The sequence below is a fragment of the Sinocyclocheilus grahami genome, unplaced genomic scaffold, assembly GCF_001515645.1.
Source record: "Sinocyclocheilus grahami isolate Dianchi unplaced genomic scaffold, SAMN03320097.WGS_v1.1 scaffold56.1, whole genome shotgun sequence".
Classification (NCBI taxonomy): Eukaryota; Metazoa; Chordata; class Actinopteri; order Cypriniformes; family Cyprinidae; genus Sinocyclocheilus; species Sinocyclocheilus grahami.
Window position 1 is genome coordinate 2,844,206 of NW_015505235.1, and position 21,706 is coordinate 2,865,911.

At 39.2% G+C, this 21,706-nt stretch overlaps 1 protein-coding gene across 1 annotated transcript in view; it reads left to right on the forward strand.

Moving 5' to 3' along the window:
• LOC107584045 (forkhead box protein P2-like) overlaps positions 1 to 21,706 on the forward strand; it is an 89,776-nt gene that overhangs the window by 13,176 nt on the left and 54,894 nt on the right. The window contains exon 3 of the mRNA XM_016270448.1: positions 21,484 to 21,661. Coding sequence (XP_016125934.1) covers positions 21,494 to 21,661 — 168 coding nt within the window. The 5' untranslated portion in view covers positions 21,484 to 21,493. The remainder of the gene's footprint in view (positions 1 to 21,483; positions 21,662 to 21,706) is intronic.

Here is a 21,706-nt window from a genome sequence, read left to right on the forward strand (position 1 = left end):
GTGTGTGTGTGTGTGTGTGTGTGTGTGTGTGTGTGTATGTATGTATGTATGTATGTATGTATGTATATATATATATATATATGCGTATGCAATTTAATATTAATATAAATTATATAATTTTTATATTATTTGAGGGGAAGGATTGAAAAAAATAAAGAGCTTGATGAGTTTGATTAAAAGTTGTTTCAGAAATCATAATATTTTGTGTACAGTAAGATGTAAACAGGGTCCGTTTTGATTTCATACTAACCCTAATTTTGATAGTTTTAACTCTGTAGTGTTTGATGATTACATGATGTAAAGTGTTATGATGTTTAAATGGAGAATCCTTGTCTGCATCACAAAACGTATATTTTCAAACTAAAAAATGAAGCCCAGATGCTTTTGAGTACAAGTTTATCAGATGTTTCCATGTCATGCTTTCTGGACACGATCAGATAGCATTAAGATCAGTCGTAGTTAATAGCAGCCAACGTTTTACCCTCAGATGCTTTTTGTCAAGTGTTCAGGACCGAAACGATCCGCTTATTTTCCCCTACAGATTACATTACGACAGGTGAGTTTTGTTCTGGTTTTTCTGATGTAACTCTTCACAGTTACTTGAGAATCAGCTCGCACACATGCAGGGTCTTACCGTTATTCACTCTGATGTGTTTTGCCCACTGCTCCGCCGAGACGATTCTCTGTCTTTAGTCACCACAAAGAAGAAATGACAGATTACAGGCTTTTGCCAGAGTACATATCAGTCTGTGGGCTTCCTGGAGATCAAGCCTTGAGGAATGCCCAGACACATCACTGGATGGCACTGTTTCCATTTTTTGCTCTCCTGAACCCCCTCGGCTGGATCAACAGGGTTTGTTTTGTTCAGGCTGAGAGCACTTGAAAAAGCAGGAGCTTTAAGAGAGCCGAGGGCTTCTCTAAACTCTGTCCCAGTGCGGAAGCATGAATCCTGGGGAAAATGATCATACAGACCAGACTCCTCTGTCTGCAGTGGGTGGCAAAACCGGAGAGCCGAGTAATGGAATATTTAGGTCTGTTTATTTTATTTTTATACAGTATAATTATTTAAGAGAATATCAATATTTGATTAGAATTATATATTTTATTATCTAGTTTAGCATGTTTAATAGAGGCAGTGACAATAAATTAAGTAGTTTAAATAGGGAAGTTGGCATCCTGTGGTGTGATCTGCACTATAATAAACAGCATTTGCTAATTATTTTTTATTATTATGCACAGCTTTTATGAGCTGATAGTAATTAAGTGACTGCTTTAAATATTTGTGCATTTTAAAAATGATTTAGCATGCTGCAGGACCATTTAAAATGAAGCAGTGAAGGCAAAAAAAACACTTTCTCATATATGTGGATTTTAAAATCTTAATTTTGTTAAAAATATACGTTATGCATCATCTATTTTCATAAAAATGGGTATTTGGTTTTTTGTTTTTTTTAGATTTTAAAATCAAGATATGACTTATTTTTGAATTTCCAGCATTTATCGCTGTGCACATTTTTACAACAGGAATTTTGTGGTTATTCATCCGTTTAAATTAATTAAATTAGATTCCTCTGATGCTGCCAGGCGTTCAGATAATAATTGCATCAACACGCCGAAACATAATAGCGCTCTGAGTGTTTCCAGCGCAGTTCATTTCCATCTAAATCCAGAGCTCCTCTGGCGAGGCCGTGTGTTCAGAAGACCCATCATCTTCATCTGGAACATCTCCTCCAACTTAACAATTTATCAGGGGCCAACTTGTAAAACTGCAGTCGGAGACGTTTTGTTAATGAACCGTTTACAGAATCGTCGTAGCCAAATGGTAGGGCTGATATTTGACATGCTCCAGCTGTGCGCTCCCTCCGAGGAGGGCCACTGCTGATCCAAATCGCGATTTTTTAGACAAAAGCTTGCTCGACGGAATGGACGCTTCGAGCCCATCGTACAGTCGTAAATAAAGGTGGGAGTGTAATTGAGTGATGTGCGCCGGGGGAATGGCGAGAGATTGAAGGCTGTGTACTGGTAAATAGATAATCACACAAAAGTAAATGGGGTTTTCAAACCTCAATCTACTCCGCCAGCGTGAGCTCGTTTGCATGTTAATCACTGCAGCGATTTCCCTCATCACGAGGAAGTCCGCACTCTTTCATAACCAGCTTTTAATTGCATTTAAAATGTCACAGAGGTGAAACACATGTAATTTAGCCATAACTGTGTCTAAATTAATGGCCTCTACTCAGGCGTTCCATTCAATGGACTCAAATGAGTCTGTCACTTTGGTGTTTTGATCTTTTTTTTTTTTTTTTCCACCCACTTGGATTTTTATTTATTTGAAATGCATTAGACAGCTTCTGAATATATCTCAGCGAAGCTGCGCGTGTCTGTTCGGAGGGTGCGTCGATTTACGAAAAGCACTGTTAATTGCAGGTTATTTCTCCTGAATGCATATACCAGCGTCTGGACGCTAACGAGGGAAACCGGATGAGATTAGACGAGGGTGAAAAAGTCAGCGGACTATATTTAAAGAAGACCACAAAAAGTTTATTTTCCTTCATCACCGGGTGTTCTAGCACATATAAATTACTGAGATGATGTTTCCATAACAGAGTGGAGGGCACTCCAGAGAGCCAAACCTGCAAAACAGACCTATTTAATTTTTCATAGAGGAGGACCATCAGGAGCAATAAGCCAATATTCTCCTTCCCTTTTTCCAGATGCTTTCTCTAGCCTTGCATCTTTCCAAAACCTAGCCTTTACATTTTTCCAGAAAAAAAGGTGGTTCTGCCAAGACCTACATGAAAGAAGAGAACTGTTGAAATGTTAATTTTACCATCTGCTGTCGAGGCCTGCTACCTTTGTGCGAACGAGTGTGAGTATGTGTGTGCGCACGCACTCTCTCCCTCCGTCTTAAATTCCCAGCGGTTCTGTTCTGTTTTATGAATGTGCTGGTATTTTGGTTGTTTGAAGTTTTTTGGATCTGGGAGTTTGAAAGTCAGACTTAGAAAAACAGAATGCCACAAGACGCACCGAGTGACAAACCGATTATCTTGCCCTCATAGTCCTGATAGCGCTCGTCCCCTCTGCGTCTTCAAACGGTTAGAGGCTCGTCCGCTCCGGTTTGCATCGGTAGCCTCAGTATCCCAGGAACTTCATGTACCAGTAGCTCAAAAGCATTTCTGCTGTGCAGACACACATTGAGGTGTGGCGTTTTTTAAAAGTCCCATATGAAATTGATTTATATTTATATATATTTATATTTTTCTGAAATATAAACAGAAAACCGAAAAAAAAATGAAACAACAGAAACAGAACAAATATTAATGACTCATGCTGCACTGCATAGTTTATTGTTGTCTAAACAAATGCTCTCTAGAATGCATATAATGTGCATATAGAAATACATAAACCATATATAAAAATCTATATTTTAAAATGCTTCAAAAATATAAATATTTTAATCTAAAAATACAAATACATATATATATATATATATATATAATGTCAACTTTTAGAGTACGCTAGTAGAGTACTCTTTATAGACCTCAAAGTTGACAGACTTGGACTAAGAGCCTTAAAACTTGATTTCAAGGTCTTTAACTTGCTCCACGCATTATGATTTTGCGAATGTAACTATGCAGAGTTGGTCTCCCTTTTTTTGACAAATGAAAAAAGAGCCAACCGAAACTCGAATCCCGTCAAAACGATTCTCATCATGGGATGAAGCTGACACTTATTAAACAACATTTTATCAGGTCCGCCGTCGGGGTCTCTGCCAAATGGACAGATTCCATTGTGAGATTTGATAGTTGGCAATTAAGCTGAGACATCCTGAAATGCGACTGTGTGCAGAGTTGCAGAGTGTTTGCCTTGGCCGGGATCAGATTGTTTAGTCTGCTCTCATTGTGAAGCAGCGCTGTTTCTTAGCAGCAGTTGACGGTTGTTTGCAAAGCGCAGGGGGAAAATGTGAGAGGCCACCGTTCCCTGCCATTTATTTATTTTTCCCTGTCCTTGGGACTGGAATCTGATTTTTAAATTTTTTTTGTTCCTGTTACTCTATTCTTTGGGAAATATGCTTTTTTCACTGTATATGTGGCTGCTGAAATGTAGACTTTTCATGACCTCACTGTGCAGGCTGTGTTTCATTAATGACCAGCTCTGTGGTTTGGGTAGAGGAATAGTTTTCATATGACACCGTCTTGCATTAGTGCAAAGCAGCAGCTGTAGAGAGGCTGAATGCAGCCAATTCTGTGGCTTTGAAAGGTGTGAAAAGTTCAAGTCCCGTTGCAAGAGCCTTGCATTTATAATTTGCGTGTGTAAATTTATTTTTGTGCATGGTGTGTGTTAAATCGGAACTGCCGGAGACTTGTAAAAAAAAGTTACCTGCTAATGAAACATTTGTCTTTGATTCTGTGGCAACTTGGCAGGCGAATTTGGACGCCGACCCCTTTCCGTGTGCCAGCGTAATGCTTTGACGGCACTTTCCTCTCATTTTTGAAGTAATTAAAAGACATTTAAGTTCTTTCTGGCTCATACCTTGGTGGCAACCATCCACCCCATGCATTTATTTGTCAGGAGGAAACATTCAAATTCGTCTTTAATTGACTGGCGTTCAATACAGACCACTTCGTAACACAACCCCGAAGCTCTTCTCGAACGTGTGCACATTGGACTACTGTAGCCGGTTTTGTCGGAAGTTTGCTACTTCTGCACAGTATTAAATGTCCTCTGGGGAAGCATGGATTTGTCCGAGCCAAACAAAATACCCCTGTTTAGTGCTTGTCTCCTGCTGTTGGGCTCTTCCTCTGATGGGGTTCTATCATGATGCAAGTCGAAAAATTTGCGTCATGCATGTTTCGGTGGTTTTTGTAGGTATTTATTACCGTGTCATAGTTAAGTTTGGTCGCTGGCACGGAGGGTTCGGTTGTTAGTCTAGGGGTGTAGTTTGAGCAGAAAAGGCAATGGGGGCCGAAACTCAGTGAGCCTGAACAATGGAAGGATTAGCTAAGAGTCTAGCTATGCATTTGAAGTCGTGTCTGAGTTTGTTTGGGGAGGTGGATGTGCTTTTAGCTGACCCGACGGCAGCTGTTGGGCACTTTTAAACTGTCAGAACATCCTTGCATTCCTTTTTCCTCCTTCCCTTCTGCTTTCTATCCAGTAAAAGGCAGAGAGTCTTGTACATGCCGAAGTCCTGATGAGGGGAAAAATGTTGGAAGTATGCTGTGGGCTTTGGTTCGGATGTGTGAATTCAAATGGGTCGTGGTTGTAACGTTTGCAGTTTCGAGTGTGATTCTTCAGATTCAAGGATGTGTTGAAGATGTTCATTAAGAGTTGCACAGCAATTAATCTATTAATGAATCAATTATTGCTCACTATGATGACACTATCAGCCGAGAAGTGAATTAAACAGCAGCAGAGCAGCATCAACAACATTGTAATAGCATGTGAAAAATTCAATTTGATTTAAATTTGATTCAGGTTATATAGATGAGAGACCTTTATCAAAACTTAGATAATGATACTATACAATGAAAAGGGAAAAAATAAAGTATAAAATATTAAATTTTATAATTTGCCTTTCCTTTGCATATATGTACACTCCCAGAAAAAAGGTTACAAAAGCTGTCAAAAGATACACCTTTGTGTCTTATTCACCCCTAAAGTGTGCATATAATTACCTTAAAGGTACATATTAGTACACTGTAAAAAACACTGTAGTTGACCTAATAAAAAAAAAAATAGGGCAACCTATCGCACTCAACTTAAGATAACCCAACTACCAACCGACAACTTAACAACTTTAGTTAATCTAATGCAGAGGTCCCCAACCACCAGGTCGCGACCCACTACTGGGCCATGGAAGAATTGCTACCGGGTCGCAAGAACGTTCAGGGAAAAATGTGTATAGATATGACACTGTTATTTATTTATGTTAATGATTGTTCTAATTATTCTGTATTTTGTTTGTATGCGATTGATATGGAGTAGCAATTTGACAATTTCATGTTAAATAAGTAAATGAAAGATTGCTCTGATCTGTCACATATTAGGAGTTAAACGGATCGCAGTTGATCTGTAATATGTATGGATGAGACCCTACCGTTCAGCATGCACGTGATTCGCAGATTAATTTGCCAATTTACACATACAAGCAATTTTAAACCACAAGAAGAAGAAACGAAAGAGAGCTCAATTCGTTACTCATGCGCTGTTCTCGCACACAATCAAAGCGCGCACAAGCATAGAGATGTGTTTCAGACAGCGCGGAAATACCGAGTTGCATATACTCCCTTCACAGCATTGTCATTCTCTGTGCTTTAAATATTTTATTTCTTGCTTATCCGAAAAAATAGTCTGACCTGTGACAAAAAAAACACACAATATAATGCATTGAACCACTATATAATGCTATTATAATACTATATGATAGCCTAATAAATATATATATTCAATCATTCTATGTTCGTGCTACTGTTTTACATTGGTTAGTAGAACTTTTCGAAAGTTGGATTTTTTTACAGTGTACATAAATGGTACAATTTTGAAAATGTACTAACCCCATTGTAAACTTTTGTACCTTTTTTTCTGAGAGTGTACAGTGTATGCATGTATGTTTTGAAACCCACGTCACATTCTTTCTTTACAACTGTACTTTTTCAAATTCCTGACTTCTCTGGGAACATTTTATTTGACTTATTTGAAAACCCTTATTGTGGCTTGAAAGGCCCTTTTCCTGTGCTCTTTAGCTTCTGGTACAAATAGTCTAAGCTTTTTACGGTACAGAGCAATTTGTACTTTGAATAGAAGCTGCCATTTAATACGTTTGTTTCAGTGTTTTTGATTGGCCTTTATTTGAAAATCAAATAGGGACTGGTGCGTGTTAAATTTTTTTCCCTGCCTTTTGCATAAACAATTATCATTTTTGTTCCATTCCAAGAATTAATGGAAACCATTTGCATCGAAAGGAAATTTGTACATGCAGTGCCGTTTTCAATGTCATCACAGGCTACTTTTTTGCGGCTAAAATGACAGAAGAGGGCTGCTTTTAAGTACCGCACAAGCAAACTGATAAGTGAATCATTCCACTCTCTAAACCCTTTTTATTGAGACTTTAATAACCACTATATTATAAATTATAATGTATTCCTCCGTTTGCTAATGCCCTTCAATATGGCTGTCTAAAATGTGGTCTGAAAGTTATTGTGGCTACCTTTTCAAAGGCAAATCAATTACATGTTTTTGGTAATGCACCATAATTCCGCCATCAATGGACGAACGGATGAATTGAAGTGATTCAGAGTGGAGCGGTTGTTCCTGTGATGTTTTTTGTTTGCGCTCTGCACTATTGACTGTGTCCAATCAAGAGCAAGTATTCATCCTCCGTTCCTGCCATAATGGAATCGGGTCGTCGGAGGCACCAGATTGCGACCTCCAGTTATGTTGGGCTAATGGAATATGGAGTTCTCGTTCACCGCGTGTTGTTAAAGCAATTCGGGCCAAAAGTTTTCCTAAAACTCAACATTTAAAGAGTTCGCCATTTCTGCCAAATTGCAGAGCGCAAGACTTAAGAAGGATATCGGTAGGGAGATCTTCAGGAAGTAAAAATTGCCACTTGCATACTGTCTTTGACCGACCGCGCCAAAGCTTAACCACTCCATGGGAACATGTGCCGTTTAGGAAGATATAAAGGAGTGATTTTATTACCCAGTACATCTCTCCTCAGAAGCGATTTCATTTCTCTTTTCAGCCGCCACAGGAGTCTTTATTTGATCTCATATTCCTGAATTTAACTGCCTCAAACTGGCCAGCCTCAGTTTATTTTCATTTGGAAAACACATTTTCTGTTCAAGAGGACACGGGGGTAGTTGGGATTGAGGTGGGGGCTGTCAGGCTCTGTGTCGAATGTAAATGTCTTCTTTTAGTCACTTTTCACTGTAGATTATTGGAGTCCAAACTTTCATTTTCTCCCACCTGGAGCAGATCCGACGTGTATCTGCAATGCCTACAAACGAGACCGTCGGGTCTTAGTCTTTCACTTCGAGTCTTTGTAGGCTTTCAACTATTCAAGGAGCCTGTCTGCTTGTTCACAGGTTGTAATTGTTCAATTTTTGGTGATTCTTCAATGATGGCAAATACTTCTTGAACACTCTCAACTCTCAATTTTTCTGCAGCAACAAATGCCATTTCCGCCTTTAATTTTATTAGCTTTCTGTGGCGAAAATTACATTTTAAACAACTTTTGGTGTAAAATGTGCTGTGCTAAGGTTATGTATCCTAAATGCACACAATTAAATCAAATTTGTCCAACTTTTTGCATAGTTAGAAAATTGCTGATTGATTAAAATGGCACAGTATCACTTAGTTTTATTAATACTTTTAATAATACTTTAAATTGTTGATTGTGATGGAAATAATGGCAATATAAATAAAGTGACTTGCAACTTGGCTGAAAATAAATTTTCACATAAATATTATTTTAATATTAATTGTAACATGTACATTTGTTTACAATGTCATTTATTTTAATAGTGGATTTTCATAGTTTAATATTGGGTCTAGGACAAGGATATAGCAATAAAATTTGACCTATACATAAGACATTTGAAAAAAGTTTCCAAGACCGTTTTAATGTGACATTCATAAAACAAAAATAACTCTGTTAGTTTTAATAAAGATCAAACCTTCAGCCATAAAACTGCTCATAGTTAAAGAAAGACCCATTTGGGTCACGATTGGGGTTGGGAATTGCTCTTCTCCTTGCGTTCTCAGGCTGTCTGTTGCACCCAAACAACTTTTCCCCGCTTCAGATTTTGATCATGTGTTGACACAGATGTTCAGGCATGTGATCCAGCACGAGATGTTTTAAATATCGGTGGTGGGGTGAGACCGTCTAGTCCAAACAAGGCTGCCTCCTCGCTAGAGTCTGATCATCTGGGACTTTATCAGGACTTCAGTGTCTCTGTTGGATTCTCCCGCTAATCACACCGCTCTGACCTGTCTGATGACAGTACTATGAAAACATTCAGCAGTTTTCAGAGACCAGAAACCCCCCTCAGCCATCCCTGCCCCTCTTTCTCTCATATTTTTTTTTTATTTGGCTAGCCTCCATACAGGCGAATTACCTCCAGATGTAATTCCTATCCCCGCCCCCCTACTGAATTAGTGGCTAGTAAAAATTAGGTTTAAATTAGCTGCGGCATGGAGAATGGTTAAGTTTGAAATTTCCTTATAATGAGTTTATTATTCTTTGGTGGGATGCCATTTTCCTGAATTAATTCTCTCTCTTCTTTTTTTTTTTGAGTAATTGCTGTCTGATTGAATAGAATCAAACCTCTGGATTGGATGTAGCTCAGGGTACTTTTAGGGTTCTGGTGTAATGTGAAACTAGCTAAGACGTGTCCAACTTTCCTGCTGCTTTTTATTGTTATATGTTTCTCTGTTTTCTTTTTCTTCTAGTCTTTGTGATAAAAAAAAAGAAAAAAAATTGATTGTGTAAATATTTATGCTCTATGCTGCAAATTTAAAAAAACTAAGCCCAGTTTATTCTCAGATATATCTAAGGAAAGCATTTGTTTCAAATATTACATTTCAATCTTATTCATGTGTGATGTGTGATTTTTGTGATTCATTTTACTAGGTATGAAACTTGTCTTACTATTTGGTTAGTAAATTCTGATTTAGCTTGGTATTTTAATTCGAAGAATGAAGATTTGGGCAGAAAGAGCACAAGTTTTTCAAACATATACATATATATATGTATATATATTATACAGTATCTGTATATTTATTATACAGTATCTGTATATTTATTATAGAGAAAGTGTTTATTTTTTTCATTAGAATTCTTTTTTTATCTTTTTATCTTGAGTTAAGTGTCAAAACAACTAAAACAAACATGTAACTTTTTTTTGTTTGTTTTTGTCTTGTTGGCAAGTGTTGTTAAATTTATTACAAAAAAAAAGTTGTATTCATTTTTTAATACAGTAATCAATGTTTTTTCACCATCTGTCTTTTATCTTGTTTGAGTCAAAAAAAACAAATGCATTACTTTTAGTTTTTTTGCTTTTTAGTTTTTTGTTTGTTTGTTTTTGTTTTGTTGACAGGTGTTAAATGCATTACCAAAAAAATGCTTTTTGTTTTCAACCTTCTGTCCTTTATCTTTTAAGATTAAAAACAAATGAATTGGTCTAAACACAAGTGAATTGTTTTTAATTTGTTTGTTTGTTTTGTGGTCGTGTTGATAAAGATGAAATGTTACCAACAAAAAGTATCCATTTTCTTTATTTTGGGTTACAATAATCAATGTTTTTTTTCCATCCCATCTTTTATTTTTGAGTTGTTTAAGAGTCTAAAATACTAAACATTACTTTTTTTAGATTTTTATTTTTTTTGTCATGTTGACAAACGTGTTGAGTGGTCATCGTTGAGGACTTGTCATGTTGCCTTTCATCTTATTACAAGTTTGGCAGCTCCAAGCGCATCAAATACCTATTACCTGCATTTCTCCAACAATGCGACGCTAATACAAATTACAGCCTTTACAGTATGATAATATCTCTTGAGCGAGCGAGGAAGTCGGCTGCCATTCAGTTTGCTTTCATCTGCCGCCAATCTGCCGCATAACAGGTAAACTGCTGTGAGCTGCACTTGCTTGTATAAATTTACCCACACAGTCAAGTCTTTGATTTCATCAACTCATCTAATTCAAATGCGCTTTTGAAGGAGCCCACATTTTAAGGGTAGACACAGAAGAGCCAATTTAACCTGGAGTGTCTGTCTCGTTCTACGGGGCTTTCTGTTTGAAGTGGCCGGTCAGCTTGAACTGTCTGACTTCTGTCATTTCTATCTCTTTTATTTCTCCGCTGAAATGTATACTTCAATCCTCCCTACAGATGCTAGAGTAGAGCAGGTTTCATTAAAGGGAGAAAATGAGAACGAGAGAGCACGAGAACATCGTCGCGGCTGCCGGGGTTGGTTTGTTTTCAATAGGAACTGAAGGCAGGGCCCTTTTCCTGGGGCCGCTTGCTGTGCCTGTTGATATTGAGTCGAGCAAACACTCTCTCTGGGATGTCCTGTCGGGCGTCCGGCCAGGGTCGCAAATGAAAGTCACATGTGAGGAATCCTGCGCGGGGATCCTCAGAGCTGAAGCCGGCCCCCGTCTCGCTCCCGGCCCCTGAGCTTAATTAGCTTTTTAATGGAGGTGCCACCAAATGTAGCTTATTTACCGGCGCAGATAGCGGCTTATTTTGATGTGCGTTGCGTCTCAGAGCTCTTTGAGGCTTGGGGTTGTTATTTTCAGAGTAATGCTGTGGATTAAACGCGCATCTTATCTTGTGCTGTTGTGATTGTTGAGCTTTGCTCCGTCCCCCTCCCTCGCCTACCGAAGTATATATGCAAATAAGTTTGGACTCTACCATTATAGGCTACTTAATATTACTTCATTAAGGTTCTGCCATGCAAGGCAAAAGGAGGTTGCCATGGGTACGGCGGCACTTAAGTACAGTATATTATAATGTTTAGCTGCCTGTTATATAATCATTGTGCTCTAATGGTCCATTTCAGGTCATATCGATCGGTGATGAAGAGCATCAAGATGAAGAGAGGCCAGTCTTATGAGTTTGCCATTAATCTCAGTTTTTCTTTGATTTTGAACTCAAAAAGAGAATGGGGTATATTGATAGATCAAACCATGGTAATGGGACTAAGATTCTCTTGCCTTGTGAAATGTCAAGAACATCCTGATCACTACAGATGCAACAGTCTTGAGCTAAAAAAAAAAAATAAGAGAAGCTGATTTTTGACGAGGACAAATAAGTAGTGGATTTGAGTTTTTGTTTTTAGATAGCAAGGTGGTAAATGGCAATATATTACCAACATATATATATATATATATATATATATATATATATATATAAGTTTAAACTCATTAGTTGAAGCGTCCTATAAGAATCACTTTAAAAGTGTAGCTGACAATGTCTTTTTTAATAAAACTAAACTGCAAAAGAGCTTCACAGTCACGGATCAGCCTTCAATTTCATAAGGAAAAGAGCAGATTTCCTCATTTGTAAAAGTGTCTATAAATGACAGACAAACATTTTCAAGATGATTACAGGCTAGAGCAGTGAAGGACATTCAGAAACAATGAAAACCATTTACTAAGCTTTATTCCGATGAGTGCTTGCAGAAAACAATCAAAAACAAACATATATGCATATATATATATATATATATAATTTGCTTAAAATAATATTTTAAAATGTAATTATAAGCAATGAGATAAATGTAGTATTATTAATATATATTAATTAATATGCAATTAAATGTAATAAGTTGTAATTAACCCCACCCTGACAATCAAACCAGTGATTTTTGTGTACGATTAGTCCTCGGGTGCCAAAACAATCAGAGGTCTGCTTGATTTGTTTTAATTACAGGCGTAAAAATGCCACGGGTTTCTCGGATGTGATCGGGCAAGAGGCGCTTGTGTAAATACCGCTGTAAATAGTTCACTGATGATGGCTTTGACAGTGAGCGTCAGCTAGTTCCAAATGCCTCTACCTTCAGGGAGTGGGATTGTGTGTCGTTCCTCAAAAGGTAGGTTACTTTTCCTTCCTGGCTGAGATTGTTGCATGTTTTGGTTTTTATTTAGGAAAACGCAAAGCTCGCTAGTTTGACTTGCAAAAAAGTCGCATGCTGGCTAATCTCACTGAATACAAAAAAGCAGACAGGAACACGTACCTTGCATTTTTAGGGGCTCGGGATGTCCTCCGCAGCTGGCCGCGTGTGTTAAATCCCCTCTCGGTTGGAGTCCGAATGAGGGAGAAAAAGAGGAGAAGGAGAGAGAGAAAGTGTGTGTGCGTGTGCCGCGAGCCGCACGCTCAAATGAGAGCAGTGAGAGGCTGCTGGCGGAGTGCGATCCGAGTTCTCGGCTCCGCGCGCAGGCTGTGAGAGAGACACTGGTGCGCACGGTCACACACACACAGTCACACACACACTCTCACACACTCGCTTCTTTCAGTCAGCAACTCGGTCAGCTAGACGAAAGACTTCCTTTTTTTTTTTTTTAAGGAAAGAAAGAGGGACATTTTTGAAGAGCATTTTTAGATTAGGAAGCCCAGAAGCAGTAAAACCTGCAATGATTGCATTTTCAGATAATTTTCGGAGAGATTTAATGCTAATGATGCCAGTATTTCCAGTGCGTCACAAAAGGCAGAAAAGCTCCAGGTCAGGGCGACACATTTCCATTTAAGGCACTTTTTTCATCACCTCCCCTCGTTCCCGGCCGGTCGCACGGCTTCCCAAAGCCCCGCGTCTCCTATTGGGCCCTGTCTGCACGCTGTCGTAATTGCTCGGTGACAAGTGGAGATGAAGGAATAATTGTCAGGAGATGGGGGTCTTTTTTTTTTCTTTTTTCTTTTTTTAATGGGTGCACTGCCGATTTAAGTATGCATGAGCGACGCGTGAGGGACGGGGCCAAAGAGGCGCTTGTTTATGATGTGAGTCTGTATAAACACAGTTGGAGTGATGACACTGATAATCGCACGCTCTTCCCCATGACGCCCGACTCTCCGCGAAACACCCTCTCCAGCCTGCCGTCCCACACCGCTCACCTGCAGGTAATAAAGCCACCTTTTCCTCCATCCATCTATGCTTTCCTGCTTTCATCCATCCATCGGGTCTTTTCACTCGCGCTGTCATTCCTCAAGGCTTGTGCCGCTTGGTTTGTGGGCTGCTTTCATCTGTGGGTTAATTGCTGGTGGTAATGGCAATGACGATAATGAATGTGGTTTTGTGCGGGTGTGCGCGCGCGTGCCGTTAAGTGTGTGTGAGTGTGTGCCGAAGAACAGTGTGCTTTGACTTTGCCTAGTAGGTGATTTTATTTGAAGTGAAGTGTTTGTGTAGTTTACAGCATGTTGGTGGGAAATTAAATCATTTGAGTAATTTTTATAGTTTTTTGTCTGCTTTATATTAAGAGTTAAATAAATTTTTGAGCAGCTGTTGTCATTTTTGTAGGGTAATAATTGTAAAATTCTAATTAGATGCATGTGTGTTTTTTATGATTTAATATTTTTTTAATTTGAAAGAGTTAAGATTTCATAGTCACCTAAAACTTAAACAAGCCTGTCCCATTTTGGAGGTGGGGTCAGTAAAATGATTTGCCCTCAAGTACTAATTATCCCTATCAAAGGCGGGCAGATAATTTGTTTACTTAAATATTCATAAGGCTGAGCAACGCTCGCTATTGGGTTATTGTGAGCATATTATTAAGTTTTTATATGGCTTTGTGCTGGAATGTGGACGTGGTCTTCTTTATAATTTAATACCGTGATGCATAATGAGCTGCATGATTAGTACATACTATATAGAGAATCAGATAGATAATTGACATTGTTCTCCTGAGTCTGTGTAATAGCTTGTGTAGTGTGATAAAATTAAATGCTGCATATTTGGGTTTTTTTTATTATGCAAATCCCCTCGATGAGCTTTTTCCATGCATCATTGTACACTCTCTCCAAAAATAAATAAAAAGAAAACAACAAACAAACAAAAAAAAAAGTAAAAAATGAATTTCAAAAATTGTTTAACCAAAACACATGTTTACCTACGTTTTGTATGTGGCAGTTAACACCGCTCATTAGCCAAGGCGGGTATTTGTTTTGAAAGTTTAACCAATCACTTTGTTATGCTAATTGTGATGTAATTTAATTTGAGTCCCGTAATGATGATGCCGCTATTATCCCCATAAATGATGCAGTTAAGCATCACAGCCTTATTTGCATGTGCTTGAAGGGGGAAGCTGGATGAGACGACGCCTGCATCACTCTCGTTTTCCTCCCTCTGTTCTCCCACGTCCCTCCGGGTCCTCCTCGGCCTGTCTGCGCTCATTGATGATCAGCCTTTTTTATCTGATATTTTAATGTGAAATGAGTCGACTGGCTACTCTTGCCGCACAGATGTAAATTAAATAATTGAAATACCAGACTATTAAAAAATGCAAATGGATTTCTTCAGTCGAGGCATCATCACACAGTGAAGTCATGGAGAAACGATTGATTTGTATTTAAAAAAAAATTTGTGTGTGTGTGTGCATTGTACTAGTTTGCAATCTACCTCTATTTTAATGTGAAATGAGTCGACTGGCTACTCTTGCCGCACAGATGTAAATTAAATAATTGAAATACCAGACTATTAAAAAATGCAAATGGATTTCTTCAGTCGAGGCATCATCACACAGTGAAGTCATGGAGAAACGATTGATTTGTATTTAAAAAAAATTTTGTGTGTGTGTGTGCATTGTACTAGTTTGCAATCTACCTTCTTGAGTTCACATTTGCACATCAAAGTGCTTCTTTGTTGGCGAGAGGTTAATTTTTAATCCATTGATTTCATGGCCTCTGGTTTGGACATGCAGATGGTGGCTGATTAGTTAGCGTGTGTGCGGCTGGCATGTGTGTGCTCGAGTTCCTGCAGTCGTGCGGTTGAATTTTTAAGAGAAAAAAATCAATTTGAAAGTCCTACAAGAGGATGCACTCCCTCCTTAAATGCACTTCTGAGAACCCTTCAGCCCGGGCTCTCGCTCTGTGACTAAGTCTCCCTTAAAGACTGCCCATTATCTGTTTTGTCGAGGTTTTAGACTCGGCATCATCACACAGTGAAGTCATGGAGAAACGATTGATTTGTATTTAAAAAAAAATTTGTGTGTGTGTGTGCATTGTACTAGTTTGCAATCTACCTTCTTGAGTTCACATTTGCACATCAAAGTGCTTCTTTGTTGGCGAGAGGTTAATTTTTAATCCATTGATTTCATGGCCTCTGGTTTGGACATGCAGATGGTGGCTGATTAGTTAGCGTGTGTGCGGCTGGCGTGTGTGTGCTCGAGTTCCTGCAGTCGTGCGGTTGAATTTTTAAGAGAAAAAAATCAATTTGAAAGTCCTACAAGAGCCGCTTCCCTCCTTAAATGCACTTCTGAGAACCCTTCAGCCCGGGCTCTCGCTCTGTGACTAAGTCTCCCTTAAAGACTGCCCATTATCTGTTTTGTCGAGGTTTTAGACTCTGGGTAATTTTCCTCAGGAAAGATTATTTTTCTCTCGACCAATCTCGCCTGTTACCGCCCTAATTGGTTACATAAATCTTGTCGGGTATGAATGAGAAATGTTGGGGTGTTGTCAACTGTAATCTTCACCCTTATTTACCAATTCATTAAGATCTATCGATGCAGGACCGGGCCGAAAGAATGACAACATAAATCAGAGCGGTGCGACATAATGACCCTAATCAGCCTCAAATAAGTGGAAACGTCACTATGAGCTATGTCTCTCCGTGGCTTCGTGTCTGTGTGGCGGCACCAGGGCCGTCCCGGTCGTTAATGCGGACGCGTGTCCCAGGCAGGGGCGAGCGCTCGCCCCCTCCACCCCAAGGCTTTTAATCTCGCCCCACACGCAGCCGGTGTCACAAAGGATAATTGCGGCATGAAATGAAATGAAATATGCATTTGAGGCAGGTAAATAGTGTAAGACGATGGATAAATAGTGAGAAAGAGAGCGAGGGAGAGACTTTCTCTTCCTGCCAGAGATGATTGGAGCAGACAATGGGGCCTCCTACTTTTATAGGTCAATTACTGATGATTAGGTGGGCTGAGTTAATTAAAGAAATTACCCAAAATGCAAGCGCAGGGACTGCTTGATGAGATACCAGCGTCACTTTCTAGGCACCCACTTTTGGAGCTGCTTTTGTCCGAGAGGGAGGTGCTTGCAGGAGAGAATTTGAATGAAATGGAAAGACTTGAAACACCTCAAGTTTTGTTGTTTTTTTCCGGAAATGCTGGAAAATCTGAACGAAACTCCGGCTTTGTAGGTTAACCTTGTTTAGAATTTATGAATTATGTGTGTTTTTATTTCTCAAGGATTTGGTTTTGTTTCAGGGCGTCTTCAGTATTTATCGCAGTTTTCTTTGTCCCCTTAGTCTGTGGTTTTTTTCTCTCTGTCTTTCTTTTCATGTCCTTCTCCTTTTCTCCTTCTTTTAATGTAAATAGCCTAGAATTAAGTTCTGAACATTCAGCGCTGAATGAATCGAATCACAGATGGTCTATTTATCGTGAATTGAATTTTTTTTTTCTTGAATGTGTTCTCACTTTACCACTGATAACAATACTTGATTCGGTTACTTTGCATACTATTAATCCTGAAAAGCGATGTATTCATCCTCCCTTTTCATTTTTGAACTCGTGGTATAAATATGATTTCCCTCATGCTCTTTTTACTCTATAATCTCGTCCATTGTGAATCACGTTGAAATCCCTCTATCTGAGAAGAGGGGGCCTGTAATATTACAGTACATTCAGGTTTAGAGGAGAGTCATTAACGGTGTATGGCGACCCCTAAGAACCAAAAAAGACTGCTGGCATGCACGGTTTAACTTTTAAAGAGCATTTTTAGCTGTTCAGTGGCATTTTTAAATAGCGTATTCTCAATTTCACATGTAGTACAGATGCACGGGATGAAATTCAAACTTTGCATAATCATTTTCAAAAATCTGGCATTTTGATCTATTAAGCATTCCCAACTGTTAAATATTGGAGAATAGCTCCAGAGTCGCATTGTTTTATTTTGTATGCATTGTAACTTATGGCAATGATGAATTAATTTCAGTGGAGCACAGAATTTGTGATTATTTTAAATGGTATCCATATCTTAACTGAATCAGAGCGGGTGAAGCTAGCAGACTGTGAAATGTAATTTTTAGTTTTTTTCCCCCCGTCTTTTTTCATCCTTCCTTGCAATGTTAGGATTCCGGGCACCTGAGCAATGCACTGATAATGACTAGGCTTCTTGGATCACAAAGTCTGCCTTTCCGATGCCTCCCTGAAATAATCATCAAGCTCTTTTTCAGGTCTGTTCTGCGTGTCCTATCAGGGGAAAGGGCCGCCGGTTTCCACGGGAGGGGAGAAATGAAGTGCGTCTCGGCGAAAGTGGATGATTTCTGTGAGTGTGTGTGTGTGAGAGAGAATGTGTTAATGTCACAGTCGCAGCCTCTGGTGCCCCTTTTCAGCGACTTGTATTAAACATATCCCGCAGTTTCCAAGCGCTTTAGATGATGGAGAACTTAGAATCACAACATCCAAGCTCCGATAAGAAGGGTGCCACGTTTGATAATGAGGCAACATTTGTGGTTGTAAAATCAGATCAGCTCAAATGAGCGTGAGTAACTTGACTCCTCCATGATGAGGAGTGTGTGTGTGTGAATGAGAAACATCTGGGCTATATTTGTGGCTTTTCCTCCCCACACCTTTCTTTGCAAACCCACCCACCCGAAATCACAGGCGTAGCCCTTGAATGCGTTGTCAGGATCCTGTCTGGGATTTTTCACCTGATGGAAAGGACAGATTTGCTCAGCCTACGATTCGAGAGCAAACATTTACACAGCCAGAAAGGAATCGCAAGCGTGGTACCGTTACAGCGTTTAAAGCACAAAAATCACACAGTGAGAAAAGAAACCGATCCAAATAACATATTTTATTCCTGAAATGCAGCAATTTGGTTTTTATCAACCTTCTTGAATACACACTGACTTTTTTTTTTAGATGATGACTGTTATCAAGATGATATGGGTAATAGCGGTTCACAAGCTCAGTGTTTATCGCAGGACTCAGTATCAAATGGGCCGGAGCTTGTCCACACTAAAAGACTAGCAAGGGCTGTAAATATGTTCCAATAGCACGAACCCTTGACCCCAGTGGGTTTTTAGGAAAAGACAGTGTGTTATAATGACAGGCAGTTGGCCCCAAGGGTCAAAGACAGAGAAAAAGGGGTCCTACAATAGATGAACAATGACAGACTTTGGGTGCTGGCTTTCCTCCCTCTCTCTCTCTTTCTCTCTTCGTCCATCTCTCTCAGGCGGTACAGTACCGTACTAGACTCTCTCCTTCACTCAGTGTCATTCAGACACATAACCCCCCCCGCCATCCTCCTCGCGTCCGCTCCATTGCGTGGAAACGATCGTGAGCGAGGATGTGTTTCTAATTGACATTGTAATTGGCAGATTTGGATGCTGCCTTCAGATGGCTAATTAATTTATCTCACCGCTGTCATTAAGGTTAAAGCAGCACCTGATCTCTCTGAATACACTTTGCATACATCTGCATGAGCATTACGTTCGGTTAGACACCTACACGCCAGTTGTGGATCATGTGGATTTAGAGGATACAGTGTTAATAATGTGTGTTTCTATAATGACAGGATCAGTATTCCGCGTCATTAAACCCAAAACCAAATTTGAAGGGGAAAAAATCTTTTTTTTTTTCTCCCTCCTTCTTCCCAATATTACATCAAAATGTCATCCATTCTTTAGTTATTTTAAAACATGTGTGGAATAATGAGTTTGTAGAAATCATATTTGAATTTCCACAGTGCAAACTGGGATTACAGTGATTTGAAATGTAGTTTTAATTAGCGTTTTGTTTTTTAAGGTTTGAGTAAGAACAGTGTCCAAAACTCGTCCCTCACTTTTTAGTCTCCTTCATTGTGGCATTAAAAAATACTCCATTACGCTGTTCATAAAATTCGCGTAAAGGCAATCAAGCGGCCCTTCTCTGCATATTTTAAACATGGGGCATGTAAAATTTATGCCTAATTTGAATACTTATTAGTCGCCTAATCTCTACGGCAGCTTTGTGTTTCTTCAGGAGAGATTCGTCAGCCCTCACACTGTGCGGAGTCTCTCTCTCTCTCTCTCTCTCTCTCTCGCTCTCTCTCGCTCTCTCTTTCTCCTGGTCTGCTAATCTTCTGCACTTTTGTTTGTTCCCAAGTTGACCAATGCATACTGGCTAGGTGGTGTTCTTTTTAAATAAATTTAAAAAAAAAAAACTCTTGCCTATAGTGTTTCTCATAAGACACAAGCCGTGCCGTTAAAATGTCATTTGCTGATCTGAAAAGCAGCCATGGATTAGAAGACTACGTCTTTGTTGTGTCGTGTGTTTGATTAGCGCCGTTCTTTTTTTTTTGTTTTCATGGCTCGGCTGTCGAGTTACTGTACGCTCTCATTCAAAGATCGCTGCTAATTGTCCGTACGTAGCAGGTGACAAAATTGATGTGTTTAATCTGTGGAAAGAAGGATGGCGGAGCTGTCAGGGAAATAAATGAAAGGGTTGCTGGAAAAACGAATCCCTTCTAAACATTACACGAGATTAGGGATATTTTATTGTGCGTGCTCGCCATTAGCGTAATTAATATTGTTTATGTTTGAATGCACTGAAATATGAGACAGCCCGTCATCATTTTCTGAGAGAAACAAAATGTGTAATGGGAAGAGAGGAGGGGGTTCGATGAATATGTGAATGATGGAGTGTGTATTAAGGCTCTTGTGGGTGTATTAGCTATGCAGAACACACCTTGAATTGCGTTTGTTGGGTCGGACGATTCTTTTATTTATTGCAAGGATCTCCACAGATCTTAGCAGGGTTCCTGTGAACGTACACAACATTTATGCAGGGAAAATTATAAAACATTTATTACCAGAGAAGAGGTAATATGCATAATTTATGCTGTTTTTAGCACAATCATTAGTGATATTCGTGAAAGATTTTTTTTTGAGCCACCACTCTCCCCTGTTTTCATATCTAATAGATGCCAGGGAAAATTAATTTAATTTCTTTTCATTTATTTGCCAGAGTAAAAATTGACGTGTGCGATTTTTGCTCTGTTTAAATTTGGTGTTTGAATTTTAATTGTGCTCGGCGGACGGCACTAAATATATGGAAATAATGAATATTTGAGTATGTGATTAAAATAAAAAGGAGGAACAGAACTAGCCTATATGTGACAAGCTTTTTTCTCTCCTCATTTGACTAGCAGGCGAATTTTATTTAGCTTCAGCTAAAAGAAAAGACCATTATATCGTTCATCACAGTACAGAAGCATGTGATTTGTAATTCCCCCTCTTCTCCCCTCACCTCCTGTACCAAATTTTAATTTTGCATGATTAGCTGTGCGTCATTAAGCAACTCCGTTCAGTCGAGACGCAACGAGGATATTTTAAGACGTCTGAACAGGGAGGAAAAAAAGGCTTCATACGTGTTATATTTCAAATATGCTCCTTTGGAAATTATTCACACCACATTAAAGTCACTAAATGTATTTTTAAACACACCATGTGATGTTTATCTGTGTGTGTGATGGTCAATATGCAAAAAAAGGCCATTTAAAAAAAAGCATGCATTAAGCAAAATTTAAAAATAAATAAATAAAAGGCAGGAAGAAACATCTCTTGCATCTCTTTGTATTGCTTCATTTACACAGTGAATGCATAATTCCACCCCCTCCCCCGTTAAATGCTTTAATTTGCAAAGGGTGCAGGGGTTGATAATGGAAAGCTTTTTTTCTTTCTCGCCCCCATTTTTCCTTTTTCTTTTTTACCCCCCCTCTTTTTTTAGGAGGCAACTAAAGGGGATTGTAACAAGAGCCTTAACCGGTGCCTCTTAATCACTTCTAGGTATTAAGTCATGATGCAGGAGTCGGCCAATGAGACAATAAGCAACAGTTCAATGAGTCAAAATGGAATGAGCAGCCTAAGCAGCCAATTAGATGCTGGCAGTAGAGATGGAAGATCAAGTGGGGAGACGAGCAGTGAAGTAAGCGCAGTCGAGCTGCTGCATCTGCAACAACAGCAGGTAAGTTGCGTCTCTCTCCCCCCCTCCGTTGTCATCCGCCGCGCT